The sequence below is a fragment of the Pteropus vampyrus genome, unplaced genomic scaffold (genome assembly GCF_000151845.1).
Source record: "Pteropus vampyrus isolate Shadow unplaced genomic scaffold, Pvam_2.0 Scaffold182, whole genome shotgun sequence".
In the NCBI taxonomy this organism is placed as follows: domain Eukaryota; kingdom Metazoa; phylum Chordata; class Mammalia; order Chiroptera; family Pteropodidae; genus Pteropus; species Pteropus vampyrus.
The window spans coordinates 2,341,159-2,357,647 of record NW_011888963.1 but is presented as its reverse complement, the minus strand read 5'-3'; the positions used below and the strand labels follow the sequence as shown (position 1 = coordinate 2,357,647).

Genomic DNA, 16,489 nt, shown 5'->3' with positions numbered 1-16,489 from the left:
TGAAAAAGAAGTAAAAATATTTAACGACGTTGATACCAAATTACAATTCTTTTTTTTCCCCACTTTATCTGCTCATGTGTTTATGTAAATAAAGGCAGAAGAACTATGATATGTTTTAAAATTACAGATCTGGTCCACAAAGAACACTTTACAAAGGTCCTCATTCCCAGCACTGGACCCACAGAAATATCTTATCCTACACCATGAGACATGAGCTATTGTCCTATCCCTGAACCCCCATAAATAATAGGGGTTTTTTTTGAGGCCCTCATAAAAACAGATCAGAAGCCACTTTGGAAGTAGCTGCATCACTGTTTCCAGGTACACGGAATCCCTGCTTGTAGCCTGCTTGAACACTTGCTTTGCTAACCCTTTTGAAATCGCATTTCAGAAGGGGTAATAAATAGGAAACCGTCATGCATACCATTTGGCTATTTTTTGTCTATTTGTTCACCTTCTCTATTCACTGCTCAGAATCAAAGGAGACAACACAGAAATAAAGGGAAGTGTAGAAGGTGAGGTATAAGTTCCAGATCTTTTAGCTACCAACGTAAATAAATACTGCAGAGCTGCAGTCCCAGCGTAAGCGAACATCCAGACAGAGTAGAGCTAGATTCCCCTTTTCTTCACCCCTATCCCTTTCTCTTTTGCATCTAGAGATCTGGAAAATTGCTATAACTGTGAATTATTAGGCATGATGTTTTATTTTATTAGGTTGGAATGAAATACAGAAACCTAATCCTGAAACCTGGGGGATCTCTGGACGGCATGGACATGCTCCAGAATTTCTTGAAACGTGAGCCAAACCAAAAAGCGTTCCTAATGAGCAGAGGCCTGCATGCTTCGTAAACTGGGCTCTTTGGTAGCTGTCCATGTCTGGAGGACAAATCGACATCGCCATGTGTCACTGGCCTGGAAACTGAAGGGAGTTTTGCAAATGAAAATTTCGATTTCTATTGACTGCCTTTTGTTTTTTGATTTGAAAAATTATACAGATGTAAATGGAATTATAAATACTGTGACCTAAGAAAAGATCCATTCAAAAATAATTGTACTATAAAATTTCATAAAAATAGATTTGATTTCTTTTTATAAAAGTTTCATATGAACGTAATTTGATTTTTTACTCTTGTAATCTAGATAATATAATATAAGCGGGCTCAGAATTTTTTAATTGATTCATATACATTATATAATTTGGTCCTTCTTATATCTTATATACTTGGGATTTCTGGACATAAATGAATCACCACATCTCTGGTAAATATTTTCTGGGAACCCTGCACCCACTTTGACATCTTGTCTCACAGTAAAGTGTGACCTCTTTGCCTGCATACCTCAGGGCCAGGGGAATATGCTTCAGTAATGCATTTATCTTTGTGTTCCAGGCCCATGATTCTCAACTTCGTGCCACACTTAAATTATGCTTGTCTATTTGGGTTTGTTTTTTCTGTCTAAAGTCCAGTCCAGAGAATCTCAAACGGTTATAAGTTTTTCTGTCTAAAGTCCAGTCCAGAGAATCTCAAACGGTTATAAGTTTTGACTGAACTAGCCTGATGACTTTTGCTAGTTTTTGTATCTTGTATTAGAGAATTTTGGATCTTGTATTAAGGTTCCTTTCCACTCCAACATACAAGATTGTCAGTCTTTTGGCACATTTGTCAATTGGAACATTGAAGCAAATCCTAAGGAAATGTTTTTCTTCTCATGTTTCTAATAAGTGCTGGAGGCTTTGCCTCCTTTACTGCCCACCTTATCCAAAGCAGTGGGTTCACGTCACAAATGGCTATTTAGAGAGCTGAGGCTGATGCAGAGCATAAGAGTTCAGAAACTCCAGAAGAAGAGTGGGTGCTGTACAGAAGCATTTTAGGACAGCTGCTCCCAAGTGCTATGTGTGTGCTTCAACTTGGCCATGAGGAGGTGGCTTTTCAGTAGTCTGTTTTGTCTGGTAATTTTTATTTTAAGTGACCCTTTGGGTCTCTCTTAACTAAATATGGGCCTAAATTCCAATTCTGCAGCAGACCAGTATACTCGCAGTACTTATTTTTCCTCTAAGAATCTATTCAATAAGAAAACCACCACAGGGTAATAAAACTTTTTTTTAATGAAAAAAACAAACTTTGAATGTACTCTGCATAATCCTTTCAGTTGTTTCCCACTGAGTACCTGAGGTATGACTTTGCTGGCCAGCAACAAAATTCTAGTTCTCTAGTCCAAATGGACTTTGTGCTAAATAAAAAAATACTATGTTGCATAATAAAATTATAGATAGGAAAAATCAAGAGCTCTAGTGATACAGAAGAAAATTCTAAGATTATTATTGTCAAACAGATACCCTGAACATCCACAAGAAATCCTACTCTCCCTTCTGAGACAATTGCCTGGCCCTTCTCTCCCCTACACTCACTCAACTTCACCGCCTCTGGTCCCCAAAGCTGTTTCGGTCTTAGCAACCTGTGGTACTTTTCTCATATCTTTTTTTTTTTCCAGACTATTCTGTTTTTCAGACAAAAACTCTCTTCAGCTTTTTCTGTTGCCCAGTGTGTCTCCTGAACAATAACTTGATCTTTTTAAATCTTAACTTATTTCACCTGGAAAAACTAATACTTGCTGTGAAAAAAGGCTGCACACAATAAAATTGCATTATTATCCATGAAAATGTACTCATATTTCTTTTGTACATTAGTGTTAAAACTGAAATACATAAGAGGGCAAAAGCTCTGTGATATTCTTTTTATTTAGGGTCCACGTCAAATATTTAAAATATACTAAAGAAGAGCAACAAAATCAAATACCCCAAAATATTCTCTAGCTTAATTAAAAACTGTGGACTTATTTTTAAAGCCTTTCTAAATGTGGCCATCCATCTGCTTGTTCTTTTTTTTCCAGATCAGAGCATAGAGTGTCAGTGAGGCACTCTGAATGGTGGATAACTCTAAAAATTGTAATTGGACAACCTACACTTTAGACTTAGACTTATGGACTGAGCTGCACATAATAAAATTTCCCTTGGTTTTTGATCCAGGAGATTTAGGCCTGTTTCTGGTTTGGGGGAATTATTATGTTACTAGGGCAAGTTCTTAAACATTTTATGTTAATGTATGGTAGGCCTATTTCCTACAAGTTTAGTTTTAAGATGCTACAGTGGATAGAAAGAAAAGTTCAGATGTTATGCCACCTAATATAGATTTTTTTTCTCTAATACAAACATTGCCTGTTACCTCAATAACTAAAAACTATCTTGAAGAGTTGTCACCTAGGCTGTTCACACCAGAATCTTTCCTTCCTAATATGATGAAAGGTGGATATCTTTAGCTCTTAAGACTTGACAAACTGCATTGTGTAAGAGGCCAAAATAGAGAAAATCGTTCCTTAAAAAATTGATATGATCTTATACTTTGTACTTGCCTTAACTAGTATGGAATGACAACTTTCCACTGTTTTGCCTTTAACCTTTGTGTCTGAATTAAGGTATATAGCAATCCTTCCTCTTCAGTGGATCAACTGCATAGTTTATGATGATTTTTCATTTTTTTTTATTTTTGTCATGCATAAGATTTTTCATGCTCTAAGGAAATGGCATTAAAATATTAACACACATATTGGATTTGGCATAGTTAACTTTGCCCCAAATAGTGTTAAAAAGAGAAATCCTATTTTGTCTGGCTAGATGCAGTGACCAAGGCTTCTTTCCCCGCAACACAATGTTAAAACAGTTGTGCGTCTCCCATCTGAAACTGGATAGCCCCTCAAAATTAATATGCCTTCTTTTATGAATATTTGGTGAAAATAAAAGCAAAAAAGACATACATGCTTCCATTTTCCTTGAAACAGTCAACATCCAAAGTTTATTTTCTCAGTCATCTTTAATGGAGAAATTTCCACAGGAAGTAGTGATTATCTAGTACCAACTGTATCAAAGCAAAGGATAAAGGTTATAAAATCTAAATAGTAGATCGATGTAGTCTTCTCCAACATACTCACAATAACAATAGAAATGCTTTGTAAATTTTTTTTTGAAAAATTGGGATAATGAACATAACTTCTCACAAACCCTTCTCCAGTGAGTTTCTCATTCTTGAGTTTCTATTTCATCGAATTTATGTCATAGTTTCCTTTCCTGATAAAATACAGGTCCGATGCAGCTGGTCCTATATGTATGAACAAGAAAAAGGAAAACGTGAATATGATACAGTCTCTCTTGTTTCTGCTCACATTAGCTGACATCCATTTAGGTGCTTATTTCATAGCACCTGGAGGATCACCTAAAAATTTACTACCTTGATAAAATATCTCTAGCATTTGTCATCAGAGAAACCTTAGATTGGTTTAAAGGAACGATGTTTGCTGAATCCAAAAAAATATTCAATACCTCTATTGTCATCTTTGTGGCCAAGATGAGGATATGACTGGATAATTGTTGGCCAGATGGACTCCTACTTATTGAAACAACCTAAGACAGTTGAATAATGGTTCATATAAAACTGAGAGAAATTTCCAGTCCTTTGAAGACACAAGAAATTCCGTTCAAGGAATTGTCAAATATACAGATAACAGAGCAGGAATGGTTAATTATGATGACATTATTAAGATTGAAAATTATTTCAGTCCCAAGACCAATTTAAGATGGAATTGGACACATTCCATCATGACGGTAAAAGGAGAGGAAACCTGATTTGATAGAGGTACTCAGGAAACAAGGCCTGGCAGTTTCATTTGACCAAATTTCAACATAAGCCCACAGTACAGCACACCTCTGGTGAGCAACAGGAGGTAAGAACAAAAGCCTTATAACAGGAAGGATGTATCTATATTCAAAGAATAATGCCTCTGGAATCTGGTGTGGTAACATCAATCACAGCTAGAATATCATGTTCTATTCTAGGTGTCACATTTTAAGCAGACTGGCCAAGTATTACAGTGTTTGGAAGAGTCAGAACAGGATGATGATGACCTTGAAAATACTTCTCAAGAGAAGTGCATAAAAGAATTAGGAAACTTAACTCTGAAGATGAATTTAGAAATGTAAATGATAGCTCTTTTCAAATTCTTAAATAATGTGGGAGAAAGAACAGGTTGCAGAAGCCAAAGCTTAGAAAAATGATTGGAAAATATAAGGAAGTTTTAGTTCGGTATGAGGAAGCCATTTATAATAACTGTTGTTGATTACAAATACATTCTGCTGCTGTTAATGAGTACTCAAACAAAGCCTGTGGCTGCCAGGAGTGTTCCAAAGGGGATTCCTCCTTTGAATAGACATTTATACCAGATCAAATTTGAGGTCTCCTCCAAAGTTTAAGATGCAACATATAATGATCATCAGAAAAACATCACTCAGGTGAAAGAAACAGTTACATGCTGGATCTTAGAAATGGCATTTAGATAGTTGCAGCTCCCTCATACTGCAAGGATGTAGTTCAAGCATGATCATTTAAGCATTGCTTTACTCCTCATCTATGATTAGCCAGAGCTTATCTAGAGGTTATTATCAGTCTTCTTATGGGTAATCTGGTAACTGAGGACGGAAGGTTAAGTCTTATATGACCAAAATAAAGCCAAAAATTCTAATAGAATGAATAAAGGTTCATTTTCTTCCTTTATAGAATTTGCAGTTGCGCTCTGCCCATTCTACCCACCATCTTCATCATATATACACAGAGGCAAAAATGTAACTCAAATACTCAGTTTAATTTGCATGCACTCCATCATATTGTGATCTCTTCAAATCACTGTTTCTATCCCCTGTCCTCCACAGTCCTTGACTCATAGTGACTAGTCCATAAATATTTGGTAAATAAACATACCCTCTATAAAATTACCTTTTGCTATAAAGAAGCACTTTTTGACAATAACTGCAAAATATCTCATAAATGAATCTAAAACTACATAGATAAATTCTTTTTACATCTTCCACAAGAAGGACCCTTTTCCCTAGTTTACTGAAAGAGTTCATATAAGGTAGATGAAAGAAATGTGCTTTTTGTAAAAGAAAAAGTGGCGGATGGGGTATGTTTCTAAAGATTCCTCCACTTCTCTCTGTGATTATGTTTTATAAACCTAGGAATTTCTTAATCTAGAATGTGTGGTTCCCTAGAAGATCTATGAAAGGGGAAGAGAGAGCAGATGTCCATGATTGCCCTGAAATTATATTGAAATTTTTATGTACACAGATATATGCATTTCTTTTAAGGAGAGGACCCTAGTATTGGTACATCCAATCAGAAAAATTTGAGAACTACGGTCTTACACAATTTGTTTTCAAATTTTTGGTTTTGGATTCAATTCGAAGATTATAAAGTGTTCATTATCTATCTAGGCACTGTGTTTGGCCTGAGGATACAAAAATGACTAACAACATTGAACGCAAGTTACTCACAATGTAGTGAGGAAGCAAATAAGTTCATAATACGTTGAGATAAAGTATAAGATAAAGGTATGTATAAAAAGCTTTTACAACAAGTGAGCAAAACAAACAGACTCATGGGCAGGGACAATAGTTTAGTGGTTTCCAGAGGGAAGGGGTGGGAAGGTAGATAAGGATAAAGTGAGTCAAATATATGGTGATGGAAGGAAATTTAACTTTGGTAGTGAACACACAATATAATATACATATGACATATTATTGAATTGTACACTTGAAACCTAATTGTACTAACCAATGTCATCCCAATAAATCCTTTTTTAAAAAAGCTTTCACGTTTTTCCCCACACTGGCTGACCATTGTACAATTAAACCTTTGTGCCACAAAATTTTATGGTTACCATGCCACCAGCCACCATAGTCTTATTTCTAACAAAATGGGTAATTTTTTTCTTTTCAGCATGTCAACAGTGGGAATAAATGGTGTTCTTACATCTTCATTATATCCAGGAGTTTCTTAGACCCTATGGTTAAAGGACTCACAAGCGAGAGATGAAAATATTCACTCTGACCATTTTTATGCATTATGATCAAGTGGTTATAAACTTCTAGCCATTATAGAATGATGTGGGACTCCTCTTGACCTGGTAAGTAAGGTATTGGTACATCCCTATAAATCTAGAAAACAGGCTGTTATGATGACCATTGAGCTATTTTGAGAATTAGTCAGGATTCCTTTTTCTCCCATCAGTGTTAATAATTTTCAACTACTATTAATAAAAACTGAAAGAAAAGTACCCAACCCTTCAATCCCTTACTATTATTTGTAACTTCTTTATATAGCAACTACTTAAGCAGATCACTGAAAGACGAAAAAACTTTATAGAGTTCCAGGGCTCATGACAAGGTCTGAAACTGTACTTTAAACAAGTGAACAGTAATTTATTTCATCAATCTTCTGTTGATGAAGTTTTTTGAACATTATCAACAATGCTGCCAAGATTATTTTTGTAAATATGTTGTTTTCCACATCTTCAGTTTATCTGTTAAATAATTTTTTTTTTTGCCTGTTAATTCTTAAAAGTGTTAATTCCTGGTTTAAAGGATAGAAGCATTTTAAATGTTCACAGATATTGTCAAATTAAAGCCATGTTTCTTAATACTGTTTACTACATTGTTTGAACATCGAGGCCGTCACTAAAGATAAATGAGAAAAGTGATGATTAGCAAACAAAGCAAAAAATCTGGCGTTATATCATTTATATTGCTTTCTTTCTCCATTGGGTGATGAGGACTAAAGGTTATTTCTTTCAAAAAGTAGTAGGAGTGATTCCAGACAGGCATTTTCTTTCTCTATTAATGATTGAGCAGATCCTAAAAGGAACATAAGACTTTATCCCAGAACAAAGCAGTCATCAGTCCTTTTGTATTCAGGGCAAAGTGGGGAAAACCAAAAGATCCATTTTGTCATCCCTGTCCTGAATCAAATGCCTTTCTATGGTCTTAAACATTTGTGTGACTGACAAGTGGGACTTCTGTTGTGATTCACAATGCAATCACTGTTCTAAACATGCACATGGCCCACTCTGTCTCAACTTCAATTATAAAATCTTTAGCCAGAGGCTATTATCCTCTGTTTTGTTCAGTCAGCAACACAGCCAGTGAATTTCCAACTGGGATCAGGTGGCAAGAGAGAAAATCTCACACTTCATCTATCAAGCCCAGTATGTTCTCCTCTTGAGGGTCCCTAGTTAGGAAAACTTTTCTGAAGCCGTTTGGGAAGGTGACCCAACTTTATATTTCCTTTCCTAATTCTACTTTGGTGAAGGATAGGAAACGAAAAGAAGCTTAATGGTGACCTTATCTAAATGAAGACAGAACCCCCCAATTCGTAAAGCTCAATCCTTCTGTTTTATTATTTTCATGTCACTGATACTTTAGTAGACAAACTGCATCCTGGGGCCTAACCAGCCATTTAAAGCATCATTTTCCTCTCCTGTCATAACTTCTTTTCATCTTTCTTTCTTCCAGAAGACTAATTAGATAAATGGAAGATTCTGAGCAAATCTCTCCAAATCCCAGTAGAAGCGCAACAGAAGTCTAAGGCAGAAAATGTAGCCAGTGATGCCATGGACAGCGTTCTAGGTGCTTTTTAATTTGGGAATGGGGATTTGGAGGGTTTTTGTCACAACATTCCCATTTGAAATTACAGCCAATGTTCTAATGCCTTTTTAAAATGTCTATGCACGATACATAAGAGCTCTCAAAGATTTGGCTTCTTTCATAACTTATCGACCAATTTTAAGTAAGATTAAAAACTTGTTCCAAGATAGCCAGCCTGCTGCCTAGGTGACCTGTATCTACTGAAGTTCAGATTAAGGTGGGAAAAAAAACTAGGTAAGCCCTGCTTAAATTTTTTAAATTCACTTTTCCCTAGTTAAATCTAACTTGTTTTATAAGGGTGGTGCATATTTGTGTTAAAGTCTGCAAAGGCCTGATTAGTTCCTCTGTCTACCTAATAAATTTCTCAGGACCCTATCAGAATTCAGTTAGGGCGTGTTAGTACAGCAACATACTGTTGTCCGTGGTGCCAGTAGACAAAATGTCAATACGCCTGCTGCATTCCTCTGGGATAATAGAAATGAAGTCATTACATTAGAAAATGAATCATGTGCCCAGGATATACTTCTCTCACCCTGAACACACTGACTCTTCCAAGTTAAGGTCACTGATCTAGCAGCTGGAAGGGCTCTAGTAGCCAAGAGAAGGTGAGGCAGAAGTGCCACTCAAGGAATATTGAGGTTTGTGATATTTGAGATGGTAATGGCTCAGGTTGGTTTGGAGGCTTAAGTTTAAATGTGCCTATTAGAAGGTAAATGCTGGGAGGTCAATGTTAGAATGAATGGCCAAGAACTTGACGCAGGAAGTGCTGGATGGCTGTGAACTTGGGCAATTTCAGGATCAAGTTGGGTGGTGTTGGGGGGTGGGGGGGCAGGTAACTAATATTTAAGAGAAGAAAATATTTGACTTTAAGGATATGCTTGATTAATAAATTATTATTTTAATTCAAGTAAGTAGAGAAAGTTTTATTTTTCAAAAACAGTAGAAGAGAATAACCACTTCCAAGACATTTTCAGGTCTTATTAACCTTTAATGATAAAAGATATGTTAGAAGAAAACTCCTAACTTTCTTATTACCTCTTATGTATAAAAATGTTTGTAGTAATGTTTTAATGGAACATTACCAAAAGTCGACCTCTACTGTGCATGCCAGAAAAGTCTAGCTGTCATCTAGAGACTCTAGAAGAAGCAATAAAAGGAACTGTTTTAAAAATCTGATAACTGTTTGTTACATTTCTAAACAGCTTAATCAATAAACAAAGAGGACAAATCATGACCAACATAAATAACTCCCTCATCAGAGGCACTGTCTTAATCCTTGGAAATTATCACTTTTATCATGGTTTTTATCTTGAATATTTCTTTGTGCCCACAAAGCTCACCCTGCACCTCCACCCACTCATACACATTCTCACACGACAATCTTTGAGTAAAGGAAAATGTGGTTTCAGGCTGGGTATTTCTTTTGCTACTAAGACACATAAAACATAAGTATGGAAAGCGAGAGAAATAAATGTTTATTCCTTTTCCATCGGGATTTTGCAAAGCAAACTACAAGAGAAAACAGTACAGTCTCAGCGTGCATTTTATTTTCTCCTGTCTCACTCTGCTCAGGATTAAATGTTCCCCTTGTCTTCAACCAAAATGGAAATATGATCTCATGTTTGTTTATCATGTTGACTTTGTATTTCCTAGGTCAATAGGGTGTAAATTTTGATTTACTGACATGGCTTCTTCCTACAAATACACAGAAACTCTTTGGGGAGCTTGCTGTAAACGTATCCAAGTGCAGCTGAATCTCTTAGGTAGACATAGTATAAAAATAGAGTGCTGCTTTAAGATAATCATGCTGAGTGAAATAAGCCAGACAGAAAAAGTTGAAAATCACATATCACTTATATGTGGGATATAAACCTAAAAGCAACAAACAAACATGACAGAGACTCATGGACATGGGCAATAGATTAGGGAGAGGGAGAGGTAGATGAGGTAAAAGGGGTCAAATACGTGGTGACAGAAAGAAATCTAACTATGGGCGGTAAACACACAATGCAAAATATATATGACTTAATGTTGAATTGTACACTCGAAATACTGGATTTTATTAACCAATGTTGCCTTAATAAAAATTAATTAATTTAAAAAATGAAATAAAATACAAGATGCTAATGTGGCATCATTTAGTAGTGTCATCTCTAAACTCCAGGTGCAAGTCCAAGGATTCTGCTAGACAGGGTTGTCAAATACTAATTAAACTAACTGGTTATCAATGCTATTTTTAAATCTTCTGAAATTGGGATTTTTCCAGTGAGAAGAAAAGGGGATATATTCCATTTTCCATACAAAATACAAAAATTCATGTTACATTATATACTTAGTCAAGTGAGCAAGAAATTATCAAAAAAAATTACCATATCTCAATTAACAAGTTGGAGAGAAATGTATGTTTATTATTTTATCTCATCATTTATCTATGTCTAATAAATAAAATATATTTCAAAGGACAAAAAAGGCTAACTTAAATAAGCTATATCAAGATGAAGAGATTCATAATAGCCACTACTATTTTTCATGATAAAGGAAAAAAATTCTTTCAATGTGGTAAATAGGATAAATTAAAGCAACTGGAGAGTTTCAAATACATAGGAGATATAAGAGGAAAAAATAAATTATTATACTTCTGAAACCAACAATGCAATTTCATTTTATAGCCATCAGATTGACAGCAATCTGACAATATCTATTAAGGTTAAAGATGAACACATCCAGTAATTCTACTCCAAGGTAGGTACCCCCAAACTCTCCTGCATGTGTACCATGAGATATCTACTAAAATGTTCATAAAAACTTTGTTTGGAATTGTAAAAGAGTGGGAAAAAAAATCCATGGACAGGAAAGTAGATAGTGCTTTGGTGTGTATTTGCATAATGGGCTGTACTATAATTAGGATGAGTGTACTAAAGCTACATATATCAATATAGATATCGCTCAAGAACAATGTCGAGCAAAACATTACTATATATCCTGGATATATTCACACTATTAAAGGTATAAAGACATCCACATGAAAACAGACACGTTATTCAGGACTGGTGAGGGAGAATGGGATTGGGGAGAGATATTTGAGGGTTTAACTATAACTGCAATCTTTTTTTCTTTAAAAATTCAATGCAAATAGGGAACAGTGTTAAGTTTTTTTAAAGCTTTGTGGGGGGTTTTTTGTTGCTTGAAATATTTTATAATTAAGAAAAAGAATAATACTGTACTTCTGAGGAATTTGTCAGAATATGACTTTCAAAGCAAATTTTTACCAGTTCATCCAACTTCAGTCTTGCAAAACCCAGGTCACATGGAATTTCCACATTCAAACTTTTGGTTTAAGAATGCCCCTTGAGGGAAAAAAAAAAAAAGAATGCCCCTTGGGGGAACACCCTTCTAGTTGCTAGATGGGATGCTGCCCGATTCATGAATTGCCTAATAGAGCCAATTCGATTTTTTAAAAAAAGAAGGAAAGAAAGAATGCCCCTTGGATGTACCCATAAAAGGTGAAAATGAGCATTCTGATCTAATGAAAATATGAAACCTTTGAGATTGTTTTATGAAAAGTATGAGAGTTTGGGAGCCTGAATCCTGCTGTCTTGGCCTCAGTGATAATCTTGCCCCAGGGCTTAATTTAGAATAGTTGGGTGAGACTCCCGACTGCTCCTTCTCAGGTTCTAGTGCTCAACCCGTATTTATCATTCCCCTTTTTTCTCCTTCCTAACAGAGCCCAGATTTTCAACAGGTATCTTGATTTATCTAAGGACAATTCCATGCCCCTTGCCAATCACTGATTCAGGAATGGACATATGAATTAATCTGGGCCAATGATAAGCGAGAAGTTTGCTAAAAGCTTCTGAGGACCATTGCCTAGTTTTCAAGATAAAGCTACAGAAAGAAATGGTCTTTTCCTCTGGCATTCTCGTTCATAACTTTGAGACCCAAAACTGCATCAGGCTGGAGATGAAGCCAACACTTGGTGAAGGACAGAACCAAGATACTTACAGAGAAATAGTCAGTGCAGTTAGACTATGTCAACCCTAAAGACCACTTCACCCTCTAGGCATCCAAGTAAGTGAGCCAATATGTTTTCATATTGTTTAAACCAGTTAGAGTTGGGTTATTGTTACTTGTGGCCAAAGACATTCTCACTGAAGCATACATATGTGATTCAGCTTCCTTAGCTGTAAGCAGGGAGGGATATTAATGTCTGCCCTGCCTTACTACTTCACTCACTGGTTTTGGAGATGAGACCATGTATGTGAATGTGCTTCATAAACTATAAATTGTTATTCAAGGGCAAGCTAGTACTATTATTAATAATTTTGCTATAGAGTTTGAGGTACAAATTTTAGTACACTATATGAATTATGTATGTCTTAGAATGCAGTTATTTAACTCATTTACCTCCAGAAACCTAATGAGAATTTATAGGTAATTGTTTAACTCATATGAAGCAGTTACACATTTATAGTACCAGTTGAGAATATCCTCAGAAATGAGTTTTTATACAAGTACAGGGCCAAGGCATTTTGAATAGCCATTTATGTTAAAGGGGTTAAAAAAGATTTGTCTGTAAAATATGGTCTCTTACCTGTGCAATCTTTGGCATAATCTGTCTGTGTCTCAGTATCTCCAGTATCTGTAAGGATTAAGGGAGAAAAAACTGTAAAGTGCTTAGAGCAGGGCTTGCCACGCAGTCACAAGCAGAATAATAACAACCAACACTTATTTAGCACTTACTGTGTTCCAGATATGTTCCAGGCACTTCTTATTTATCAACTTATATGGCAGAACTGTATTTGTTAAGTAGTAATTTAACTTTCAAAATAACTTTATTTTTTTAGGGAAAATGTTGCATTCTTATTATTTCAATAATCCAAATAATACAGAAAAGTACAAACATTAAAGTCACCCCAAATTACATCTTATTACCTGGACACTGGATAACCAACTAGACATTTCTGTTTACTGTGGTATGTACACATACTGACACATACATATACAAACACAAGCATATATGTGTACATAGGATATATATGTGTGTATATTATTTACATACATATATGAACATATCTAATTTTAGTAAGACAAAAATGGCATTATTTACTAAACTATATAATTGAGTGTACATCTTATGGAATAAAAGAAGTAAGACTTTTTCATATTACTTGGGATTTTGCTTGTGAGTAGGGTCTAATCAGGAAACGGACATCTAAATATACCTTTACATAAATAGGATCCTACCTACTTTTCTCACTAGTCTTAATTTTTTTAAGTTAAAATAGCCTTTCAGTTACAGCACATCACCATTATTTTTCATTATAAGTACTTGTTTCTACCTAATATCTCTCTTGTTAATTTATTATCTCCCCTAACAGTCTTATTTTTTTTGATATTAAATATTTTTTAATTGTCATTAAAAAAACACTGACACAAAATTTACCATTTTAACCATTTTTTAAGTGTACGGTTCAGTAACATATAAGTCATATTGTTGTGCAACAGATTTCCAGACTTTTTCATTTTGCAAAACTGAAACTCCGTACCCATTAAACAACAACATTTTATTTTCCCCTTCCCCATTCCTGGTACCATTCTACTTTCTGTTTCTATGAATTTGCCGCAGTCTTATCTTTTTCAGCTCAACTTTTGTTCCCTAGCACCTAGTATAGTCATACCCCACAAACACTTGAATGAATGAATCCGAATTTGCACTATACAGAAATAAATAAACAAAAAGAGATCATAACCTCATCTGTACTAAGAAATCAATAACCTTCAAATAGTTAAAATGTATTGAACATTTACTATGTACCAGGCACTTTATATTAATTCTGAACTTGGCCCCTGCAGTCATTTCCCAACAGAGCAGCCAGACTGATCCTTTTAAAAATGTCAAATGATGTCACACCTCTTCTCAACCCCCTGTAATGGCTCCCTGTTATACTAAGATTAAAAGCCAAATTTTCACAGTGGCTGTAAGGCTTTCTCCTACCCGGACCTTTTTACTTTTCTTATCTTTTTCTGCTTTTCTTCTCTGTCCCTTCACTTCAGCCACACTGGATTCTTTGCAGTTTTTCAAACATTCCAGCAACACTCAGCACGGGCCAATTGCATTTGCTGTTCTTTCTACTGGGAACATTCTTGCCCTAATATCCATATTGCTTGTGCCCTCACTTCCATCAGATATTTGCTTAAACATCACTTTACCAGTGATGTGATTCCTAACTGCCCTATTGAAAAGACCAACACACGCCCCACCCCCACTCTGGTTCTTCCCGATCACTTCCCCTATTTTTGTCCAGTTGTTATCATGTGACCTGCCACATATTTCCTCATATATATTTTTTGCTTTTAGTTCCCTCTACATAGTGGAAGCTATTTTTGTCTGTCTTATTTACTACTATATCTCAGCACCCAGAACTATGCATGACACATAATAGGTGCTCAATAAGTATTAGTTTAAAAAAAACGAGTAAATTAATAAATAATGACAGACAGCAGGTCAGTGGTTGCCTTGGTGAGTTGGGGGAATTGACTGGGAAGGGATACAAAGAACTTGTTCTATATCTCAATTAGGTATATGATTACACAGGTGTATACATTTGTTAAAACTCATTGACATATATACTTAAATGGGTGCATTATACTATATATAAATTGTACGTAATTAAAGAGATTTTTTTTTAAACTAGCAATTTGCTTAAGGTCTCAGGAGTAGTACAGGTATAATTCAAACCCAGGTGTGTCTGATTCCAAAGTCTATCATCTTTTTATGAGGTTATGTCACCTCCATTAACCTCCACCCTACCCGATTTCCACAACTGGCACCACTGAGCTCTTCACCAGAACTCTTACTTATTTTCAGATTTATACATCTCTGAGACATGCAATACATTTTTGGTTCTGTGTCTCCAACATTTGTTAAGATCTTGGGAACATGAATCATATAGATGGTTAGAATGTATTTGTCTCCCACTGGGTATAAAGCAAAAAAAAAAAAAAAGCCACAGCCTATTTCCTAGGACAAGAGTTAGTACCTCTTAGATGCTCAGATTCCAAATCCAAAATCAGATACTCATTGATACTTAACAGAGACGATGGTCATTTTTATTTGTCAACTTTACAATGGCTATTCAGAACTTACTTATTCAATCAAACACTAACCTGGGTGTTACTGTGAAGGTATTTTGTAGATGTAATAAACACCTCCAATCTGTTGACTTTAAGGAAAGAACATTTTCCTTCATAATCTGGGTGAACCTGATCCAATCAGGTTGAAAAGTCTAAAAACAGAACTGAGGTTTTTCCAAGGAAGAAATTCTATTTGTGGACTGAAGTGTCCACTCCTCCCTGAAAGTTTCCAGCCTACCTCCCAGGCCCTTTCATGGCCTGCCCTGTGGGTTCCAGACTTGCCTCCGTAGCCCCAAATCATATAAGCCAATTCCTTGCAATAAATCTCTCTGCGTGTGCATATGTATGTGCATGTGTGTGTGCGGCACACATATATATGAAAAGCATGCAGGAGTGCTGAAAGGATTAAAGAATGTGAATTCTTCCATCTATTAGTGTCCTGATGATAACCCCTGGGGCTAATTAGTCCCCAAGTATTTACGCTGTTAACTTGACGTAAGGTGTCTGCAGGGATGAACCCTGAATGATTATGGTTATGTTGCCATCTCTTCCCTCTCCCTGCCCATGACGGAGTATGATGGAGTGGACTTTGTATTGATCTCTAAACCCAAATTATCCCAAACTTAAGCCCCTTTCTATCACTCTAAATGTTGCATTTAGTGACATACATTTCACCTTTGAGTCTTGAGTCCTGAGTGGTGAATACCATCTAAATTTCCTACTACTGTGCCTAGCCTGCTCTATTGGTCACCATGTCTGGAATGGAAACGATCGTGTCCTCTGGATGCTGCATGAGAAGCTCTGCCTGTCCCAGCTGGCTAGGTTTCTGGA

At 35.8% G+C, this 16,489-nt stretch overlaps 1 protein-coding gene across 3 annotated transcripts in view; it reads left to right on the top strand.

Annotated features, from left to right (window-relative positions):
• Positions 1-1,092, top strand: part of NLN (neurolysin) — an 88,966-nt gene extending 87,874 nt beyond the window's left edge. For all 3 annotated transcript variants that reach the window (XM_011371076.2, XM_011371075.2, XM_023537209.1), the window contains exon 13: positions 715-1,092. In XM_011371076.2, coding sequence (XP_011369378.1) covers positions 715-849 — 135 coding nt within the window. In that variant the 3' untranslated portion in view covers positions 850-1,092. The remainder of the gene's footprint in view (positions 1-714) is intronic.
• Positions 1,093-16,489: the final 15,397 nt, after the last annotated feature.